The sequence below is a fragment of the Cynoglossus semilaevis genome, chromosome 20 (assembly GCF_000523025.1).
Source record: "Cynoglossus semilaevis isolate Cse_v1.0 chromosome 20, Cse_v1.0, whole genome shotgun sequence".
Lineage (NCBI taxonomy): Eukaryota > Metazoa > Chordata > Actinopteri > Pleuronectiformes > Cynoglossidae > Cynoglossus > Cynoglossus semilaevis.
The window spans coordinates 6,756,546-6,766,344 of record NC_024326.1 but is presented as its reverse complement, the minus strand read 5'-3'; the positions used below and the strand labels follow the sequence as shown (position 1 = coordinate 6,766,344).

At 40.5% G+C, this 9,799-nt stretch overlaps 2 protein-coding genes across 3 annotated transcripts in view; one reads left to right on the top strand and one right to left on the bottom strand.

Moving 5' to 3' along the window:
• Positions 1 to 9,799, top strand: part of sntg1 (syntrophin, gamma 1) — a 90,428-nt gene that overhangs the window by 42,055 nt on the left and 38,574 nt on the right. The gene's annotated exons all lie outside the window — the stretch shown is intronic.
• Positions 2,020 to 4,433, bottom strand: snai2 (snail family zinc finger 2). The gene is made up of 3 exons (XM_008334322.3): positions 4,040 to 4,433; positions 3,309 to 3,833; positions 2,020 to 2,914 (listed from the first exon to the last, which is right to left on the bottom strand). The coding sequence occupies exons 1-3, from the start codon at positions 4,116 to 4,118 to the stop codon at positions 2,733 to 2,735; spliced, it is 786 nt and encodes a 261-aa protein (XP_008332544.1). The 5' UTR covers positions 4,119 to 4,433; the 3' UTR covers positions 2,020 to 2,732.

Genomic DNA, 9,799 nt, shown 5'->3' with positions numbered 1-9,799 from the left:
GGGGATCGCTTCCCAGCTTAGACAAGCAGACCTCAGAGAATGGCCTTAACTTTATTTGTTCCACTTGACGGTCATAAAGAAATTATGCTCCCGGATTCACCATAAAGTCAGCAGCTTTTCTGACAACGCTGCTCTGCCTAACGCCCAAAACACTGCACTCTGGGGCCGCTCTTCACTTTTATGTGGCCCCATGCGTCCATATAGATATCATATAGTCTATTTGGAACTCAGGAAGACACTTCAATCCCGTAGGACGTGATTAGCACAGAAGTATTTAGATATTTAATTCCAACAAAATAACATTTGGTTTCAGTAGTTCAGGTGTGAGGATTTCAATCATTTCTTGTCCTATTTTTGAAAAGAAACGTTGTTTTGCAGGCGTTGAGTGTCCAATTAAAGACGCTGTATTAAAGCACTGCCTTGAGCGAAAGTGAAAGTGTTTCCTCCATATTCGGTTTTTCATTAAATTGTAAATGACCAGAGACATAGTTTGCATATTAGTCAGATATTCATGTTTTGCACTGAATAACTACTTCACCTAATCCTCAAATATATATTTGTATTTTTTTTCAACCTGCCATTTTTTTCATGATCATGTTATTCATGATTCATGACAACCCACCATCTATTTGTGAATCTGGGCTTTAGGAAACTTTGTGACTATGATTACATAAAAGCACAACTGGAGGCTAATGTACTACTGTCCCAAAAACTCCAGCAAAATATCCAACATGTCACTCTCCATATCAACATCCTCCAGCTGCTGTAAGCTTATAAATGTTATCTGAGATAATAAGTTGAGCAGTGATGTGTTTTTGTCTTTTCATGGTCATGCAGCAAATTGTGCTTTACCAATTTGGAAGTTTATGACAAAATGCAACAGTAGCAATGGAAGGACAGATATTAGATGCTCCAAATAAAAAGCCTCAGTACCCAGCAGCAGCAGCAGCAGCAGCAGCAGCAGCAGCACCAGAGCCCTCTTGATGCCACTCTCCCTTTATGAGCCAGATGATGTGAATAATAAGACTCGTTGCCTGTAAGGTTTCCACATTAGGTCACTGCAGAGGTTTTGACAGTCCACACAGGACCTGTGGCTGCGGTCTATATCCTTCTTGGTTGCACCTGTTTTTCACTGAGGTTGAACAGCCCCCGAAGCCACCCGGCTCAAACCAAAGAGCGGCGTGTGAGCACCTGGAATAGCTGTGTGATGAGTCACAGAGAAGAGAATCTACCTACGGGGTAGTTCAGCCCCTCACAGCCTACAAAACAAGTGTCTGTTTGTCAGATCACATTGTTTCAGGTCAGCTGCTTTTGGGCATGGGGGCAAATTCGAACACATTCTGGGGTTTCGTAAAAAAAAAAAAGTTCACCACTGACTACATGGCTTGGAGCAATATTACACTTTTTGTTTCGTAAATCTCTATCTACCGCATGTAGACTGGCAGCATATGGCACAAGACAACAAACTGTAGCCTAAGGAAATCCTTTTAATCCATGATGGCAAGCATCCCAGAATTCAAGGAGGTCGCCAAAGCAGATGTAATTGTAAGCTTAAAAAAAAATCTTATACATCTAGAACTCAAACCTGAGCGTCGCTGTAGGGATCATCCAATAGATAAAAAAAAAAAAACCCCAACCACAATCATCTTATTTCAGTTAGGGTGAGGACAGTGGATTAAATGAACATGAGTTACATTCAAACATATCACACACCTGGTTAAAGGAGTCACCGGCCCTCAAAGGGTCTGACAAGTGGGTGCAGATCAATATAGCTGGGATGTGTTAGATTTCATGATTGTTTGATGTCTGGACAGGTTGACAGGGAACAGGTTCAGGCCCGAATCAGAGCTGAGTCACCGCTCTCTCTCCTCCATTTAACATTTCCATAACATGAGATGCTCCTATCTGGATTAAATATCGTAGACGCTAGCGACGGCGAGTGATTCCTGTTCAGCTCTGTGGAAGCTGCGACATTTTGCATGACAGACTTTTTTTTTTTTGAGAAAAGACTTTATAGAATTTTTTTTTTTTTTTACAAAATGTCATGAAACTTTATTTTTCAAAAAGTGTCATTAAAAAATATGAAAATATCAAAATCATTCGGCATCACAGTTTCCACTGTTAATATACAATCGTCCCAGTCACGCTTACATTCAGTATACAAAAATATAAAAATGGAACTGTTGTTGAAAAATACATGTTATTGCTGAATAAATGAGGCACTTGAGATAAAAAAAATGGTATTGCTGTTCGTAGTGATGCAAACCTGCTTCTAAAGACTGTGCAAAAGTTATATTCATTTCTCCCTAAAAAACAAGTTTGCACTTCCTCCCTCACTACAGAATGGCTTAAGTATTCCTCTGGCTGTATTTGTACTACCATTTAAAAAAAGGCACTCTTTGGTATACTTGTTGTGATTTGTATAAGAGGAGCGTAGAGACACTGGAAAAGGCTGGAAAATAACATTGACAATATATAATAGTGCATGGGTAGCACAGGTAGGTGAGTACAAGTGTCGACAAAGGGGTCAGCCCTGATTGCAATCAGAGAAACAAGCACAGAGGTGTTTCCATGAAATTGACCAGTTGTAGGAATTTCTGTTTTTTTAAAGTCTGTCTTTGAGGTTTCCTCACAGTTCTCCACCACTTGACAACTGAAGAAGAATAAGCAACTGCTACAGTTTCTTCGTTTTTTTTTTTTTTTTTCCCGCTGGTGGAAAAAAGAATCCCAGTTCAATGTGCTACACAACAACCAGATTCCTCATGCTTGTGTAGAAGAGACATCCTGGAGAAAGTTTTGGAGCAGTTCTTGCACTGGTATTTCTTCACATCTGAATGGGTCTGTAGGTGAGCCCTGAGATTAGACCTGTCGGCGAACGCCCTGTTGCAGTGAGGGCAGGAGAAAGGCTTTTCCCCTGGAAAAATGACAAACAAAACACTGTCAGTGACTGTATACACAAATATGTCACAATAGCAGCAGCACGACCTGGTATATTTTTAGGCTGTCTATGAAAACTGATTTCTGATGACTATAATCGGCTAACGCTGAGTAATAGTGGCAATAGATTTGTCTGAATAAGCAATATTTTTGGATTTAGTGTGTCTGGAAAAGTCACCTGGAACTGCTGACTTTACAGGAAACTTGGAATGTAATTTTTTTAAGACCAGGCGCTTTCTACGGCTTTCCATTTTAAATTATTATTTTCAAACTATTAATGCAATTCAAATATGTTTTATTGGATTTTAAAAACGACTAAAGTGGCTCTCCCCAGTGCAGGAGCCTCCCATTGACTCCCCACAGTCACTCACCAGTGTGCGTCCTGATGTGTCCTTGGAGCAGCCAGGGTCTGGAGAAGGCTTTTCCACATATTTTGCAAACACAAGGCAAGGTGTGAGTCCTGATGTGCATTTTGAGAGCCCCGAGGCTCACGTACTCCTTCTCGCAGTATTTACAGCTAAAGGATTTCCTCGTTTGCGCGTCGCAGTGCAGCTGTTTGTGCTTGAGCAGTCCAGAGTACGTGGAGTAGGACTTGGCGCACAGACCACACTGGAACTTCTCTGCCTCAACACCGTGAGGGTCCGTCAGTTTGGGGAGCATCTGCTCGTCCTCATCACTCCTGGGGCTCTCGGAGCCGCTGTGGTCCTTGGATGAGGAGCTGTCGGACAGGGACGAGGGGTATCCAGAGATGGGGGACAGGTCACTGGGGAGCGGAGACAGCGGTAGGCTGCTGGTAGTCCATACTGTGATGGGGCTGTAGGCTGCCGGGCTCAGGATCTCCGGCTGGGGGATGACAGGCAGAGGAAGGCCCTTGTAGATGTGCGGTGTGAGGAAAACTGGAAAAATTAAACACAGCACTTAGTTTCTGACTTGGTGCGTCTTTACGCACGCTGTCATCGCTCTGGATGAAACGCGTAAAAAACAAGATAGACAACTTTACAAACATGTAAACTTAACTTAAAGTTTGTTTTTTTAAAGTTAACATTTTAACATGATTTCTAAAGTTTCCAAACTTTTCGCCATCAACTTTGAAAGTCGTTACCTGTTGGGCTTTCCAACTCACTATAGTTTGGCTTCTTGGCGGAGTTTATGTGCTTCTTGACCAGGAAGGATCGTGGCATCTTGGAAAACAAGTGGACAACTTTGGCAAAAGTGTGTTTTCTCTTCGGCAGATGCAGCGGTGAACGTCAGTGTGAGTGTGTGCGCACGGAAATCCTTATTGCTTAAGTCCAGTGCAGTGTCATGGTGCAGCGCGGCGCTCTTGAAAACAGTGCAGTGAGTAAGCTGTAAAGAGCTGTAAATACTCCCCCATCAGGTGCATGGGAGGAGCCCCCTCACCCTCATTTACATGCACTGGGACCTCAAACCAATTAAAATCTCCCTTTGCCACGGAGCTTTTCAGACGCGCTCCCAGCCTATAGGAACGCACAGCCTCCCCCGGGCCTGGGTCAGCAGTCAGACAGGTGCTCGGTGCCACATGAGAGGGTTTGAACGCTGCCAAGTGAACATGGCACGGTGCAGATGGCTTTGGTTGCCTCCCAAAGTGGTGTTTAACAACAGCAGAGCACATTTCCCCTAAAGCAGCCAGGATGTTCATTGCTTGTGTTAAAAAAACCAAAAAAAAAAAAAAAAACCCCAAAACATTGTCCTGCAATCACGGAAATCACACCAATTACAAACAAACAAACAAACAAACAAACAAAAAAACAAGGCAGTAAAAGGTTTAGAAATAGCTCAATACGTTTATTGCTTTTGTTAAATTCACATGCTTTGCATTTTTATTACACATTTTACTGCGATATTTTATTTAAATTTAGAGTCATTCAAGCACATCAATTTTTTAAATGTTTGTATTCATTACTTTTCTTTTAAAGAAAACGTTCTTTTTCCAAACGTTAAGCCATTAACAGCAAGTTTCCCAAACTTTCCTGCAGCGCCCCCTTTTGTAGAGAGCAAAACTTTCCCCCATCTACACACATTCACAGCTATTCATTCAAATCCCATCTGAGATACACTCAAAACAAGGAAATTAAAGACAATTCAGCGTAATTTCTCCACCAATAAAAATCTAAAAATCTAAATGAAATTGCCTGGCCATGTGCCCTAAGGTAAGAGATCCTCACCCTATAGGGAGAGCCCCCAATTTGGGAATATTTAGTGTAATAAGAAAATGTCTGCGGCTGCAAAAAAGATTTTAAATGATCCTTTTCATATTGGCATCAAAACTACTGTAGGGCTCAAATAGTTTTTTAATACCGAAAAACAAAAAACCCAATATTTTATCTGGCTTTTTAATATTTTTAATTATAATAGTCGATGCTCTCTTAAGTCATAAATCTATAAACATAATATACTTTGACTAAATAAAATATGAGTAATATCCTTTGACATTCATGTTTGGCTGTTGTTTCTCAGTAAAAGTCCTATAAACCATGCGGACGGCTGCTTGTGTGTATCCGTGGGATATTTCCTCTAACGTAACAAAAAAAAAATATTACTACAGTATAGTGTCAACCCTGGCCAGTCAAAGGTCACGTTTACAATATTAAATATTTACATTTTTGAAAGATATATAATGAGGATGTCTCCTATATTCACATGGGGAAAAACCCAGAAACGCCTTTGTCGTCCTTTTATTATTTATCTATTCCGTTATTTCTTTTTCATGCCTTTCTTCCATCTGTTTCATCTCTCTGCCATAGCACACATTTCATTTTACGGTGCAATTTCTTTGCCATGTTACACTGACGCAATGACAAACTATAGAAAACAAACTACAAACTGTGAAATGCTGTGCGGCATCTGACAGGATACTGAATCCTCTGCTGTATCCAAAGAGTCAAAGTTGCAGTTTTGAGATAGATCGTTGTACTCAACAGCTCTGTATGAATAAGTGCAGTCAATTTTAAGCAGTTGAAGCCGTAGTATTTGGATCAAAAGGGGATTTGTCCTGTCTTCAGCCTGGTTTGTGTTGGTTCTGATTCTGTTTGCTGCTGTTCCTTTGTCTATGCCTCTGCCTATATATTCAAGTATAAATAATAATAATAACAAAAAAACAAACTAACATTGTAATTCCAGTCGTCACAGCGTGTGTATAATGTTCATGATGAGTGTTGTGTTATAAGCCTCTGGAGGCTTGATTATCCTTGGTGTGTGCATTGCATATTTGAGAAGCCCCCCCACTGTCAGCAGCAACAGCTCCACTAATAATGATGGGGTACCTGGGCGGGGGAGGAGATGAAAGATTTCTTCTATTTTACACTCTCACAGCTACACTGCAACATCTTCTGAAGTAACAAAGCTGTGGTTCCCTGGTCCCTGATGAAGGCAGCACCTGGACCAAACTGAATTGTCATACTGTGTCTCACCCCGAAGGACGGCTGTCCCTAACGTGGGTGTGGAGAAAGCCTCAATTTTCCTTGCCAATAATGCAATAAGGCATCCCTTCTTGAAATGTACATCTAAGTGTAGTTTCTCCCAAGGTCAGACTTGATGTAATCAAATTTCCCTCAGCCTCAGTTCCTACTCAACTGGACATGGAGGCACAAACTGAGCAGTCTACGCCCCCTTGTGTTCACAACTCAGTCTGAGTAAAAGAGTGACAAGGCAGAGGAACAAGGAAACACAAAGGCTTAGTTATGGGTGTATTGGAAAGCGGCTCCTGGAGCAGTTTGATTGGCTGGGTCAGCAGATATGAAAAGATCCCTGTGTCTGGGCCAGGCCTTAAGTTAATTGTGAACAGCTTATCTCATCTCCTGAACATAATTGCAGATCATGAATAGTTTCCCTTTGTGCCTGCTCAGATGAAAAAGGCAGAGGAAGGTTATCTGTGAATAATTACTCCAGGCTTCTGTCACATATAAAGTACTCTGTATGGAAGGTCTGGTGAAGAATCACGACGCGACGGTGGTGATGTATTAGAAAACATCTGGCACTATATATGATAATTGTATTTTGAATTAAAACTGTATCCTGAGGTAAACACATACATGAAGGTGAAGGGCGTCACTACATGTCCAGGTGTTTTTGTACTTCAGTATTTATTCTTGCCATGGTACGGAAGATGGTGACATCATAATAAACACAAACAGTATTTGTGCATACATATTTTGTAATTATATTTACATTTTACACATTTTATATTTTACACAATTTGCTCTAATCACACAAACTCCTGATGCAACACTAATTTATCATTGTTTATGAGATATTTATTTTGTTCACTTTAATGTACATTACATAAATTGTACGTTAATGTATTTAGCCTGCTGTTTTATTCTTCTTCTAAAATATTGATATTTATACATTTTTGTCTTGTTCAAAATATTGATATTTATACATTTTTGTCATTTTTGTCTCTTGTTATCACCTCCGGTGCACAACAAACTCATGATGCACTGCAAAATGAAGTGTCATGTGCCTGAACGGTTATTATATTTGCACATTAAAATAATTTAGTTCTACTCTCCACTCTGACAAACCTGTGAATGTGTTTCAGTAAATGTTAATGAAGGAGGTGCAATAGATCAGAGTGTTGTATCAAAAATTCTGAAAAACAGAAGCAGGAGTTTATGGGCTTGAAAATTAATTAACCGAGATGAAGCCATGTGTGCCGGGCCTCTCCACTGTTTCTTGACAGCAGAGTGTAAGAGCAGAGAAGATGTGCTCAACTAAATAATGTACCAGTGTCTGACTCTTGGGTCAACAACAGTACAAAGAAATGCCACTTGTCTCTCTGCAGGGGCAGCAGTGGCATGATGTGCAGCTGGTATTCATGAGGCGGTCTGGGCCTCTGCTGCTTACTGTACTCCACATTTGCAGCTCCATGTCCTGTGGCGCTTTAACTTATACATCATTCACCATCCTGAACTTGTCATAATATCATAGGATTGACCAGTCATGGACAAGAGTTCTACTCCGGGTTCCACAGGTCTGTCCTTAGAATAAGAGCTGTGAATATGAGTGGGTGGAATTTGTGGCGTACTTTTCAAATTCAGTCTTTTTTCGTTTTTTAAGATAAATCTTTTTCTTTTTTTTCTTTCTGTTTTTATCAAAGCTTTCACAACATTGTATTTGACTTAGTTGTTAAAATGTGTCTCTGGTTTCCAGTGGTTACCCCTGGGCGCATATATATTTGAGAATAATTGTATTTAGATCTCTAAATCACAGACATTTATTCACCAACACGGGTAAACAGTTTGCATTTATATATATTCTGCCTTCATCTCATTCTACCCGGTACCTTCTTCACTGTCAGTCCAACTGTCTCCACGTCCTCTGTCACTGTCTCCTTGTCTCTGGTTCAAGAGTCAACATCATTTAACCTGTGTCTTCTCCCAGCACATGAGAGCAGCATTTCAACCTTACGCCTCCATCTCATCCTCCAATCTGCCTGACTGTTTCTGTCAGCTGTAATGGAACCATTTCTAATCTTGTCCATTCTCCTCACTCTCAGTGACAATCTCAGCATCCTTTTCTGCTGCACCTCTGGTTTGGCCTCCTGTGCAGAAGCATCAAGGTCCTCCAAACATTCACCTCACTTGTAACTTTCATTATCTTTTTTTCACCCCAAGGTTTCTGATCACCAACACTTTCACATTGCATACTTACTTACATACACAACGTCCTTACTTTTATTTTTCTTACACATTTTTACTGACGTCTTCATTCCTCTTCACAGACCTTCAACTCTTTACAATCATCAGTGACTCCTTTCTGTCTCTCCTCTGTCTCTGTCAATGGACATATCTCGATGTATTCCATTTCTTTGGTCTAATTCACCAGCCAATGACTGACTGACTGACTGACTGACTGACTGACTGACTGACTGACTGACTGACTGACTGCAGCCCTCACCGTTTACTATCCTCTAACCGTCTTCACATACTTGTTTGATGCTCTTGACTTTCGCATTACAAACACAACAACACATCCTGTCAAGGCACCTCTCTCTCTCTCTCTCTCTCTCTCTCTATATATATATATATGTATATATATATAAGTATTAGTATATTATATACTGTGTATAGTATTAGTAATAGGCCATAAGGAAATTGTCACTGTCTATGGCTCAGTTAATTTATTTAAACATGGTGTGAATGGGTTTATGATAGTAATAATCCAGATGATGTTGGATTATTATATCAAATACAGATGATGTCCAACTGAGAATATTAAATGATATTGTAAATTGTGCGATGATTTGTCATTTATTAAATTGCTTGTGAAAGTATTGATAGTGCATGTTTTTATGCACGTTAGTTACATTTATCGTTCTAATTAAATTGCGTTTCTCATTTCCATTTACTGAGATAAACAGAATACATTATCGGAACTTCTAATGGCTAGATGATCCCTGGGGGAAAAAACCTCTGTATGTATTATTGTATTATTTCAGTGTTTGATTTCAGGTGTGACTCAGTCACCTGGATCATTATTCTTTACTCTCTGTTATCCATATAACAGCCATATTCTGTAGCTGTGAGTTTTGGTTTGTTAATGGACCACAGTCGAGCTGTTAGGAAGGATGAGGATGGAAAGCCTCACCGTGAAAGACACTTATAGCCAAGTCAAGTGTGAAATCACCGCATGCTTCCATTCATTATCTCCAAATCACACTGCCTTCTCCTGGTATGGACATCCCTGAGAACAGCTGCGGGGGGATGGACCACTAGGATGAAACAGTTCCACAGCGGCAGATTTAGCACGCTCGTCATTAACAACTTTTTCGGAATAAAGGACTTGATCCGTGTCAAGCTGCAGAGACCGCCCCGTGGTGCCATGCTTAGGTTGGTAAACCAAC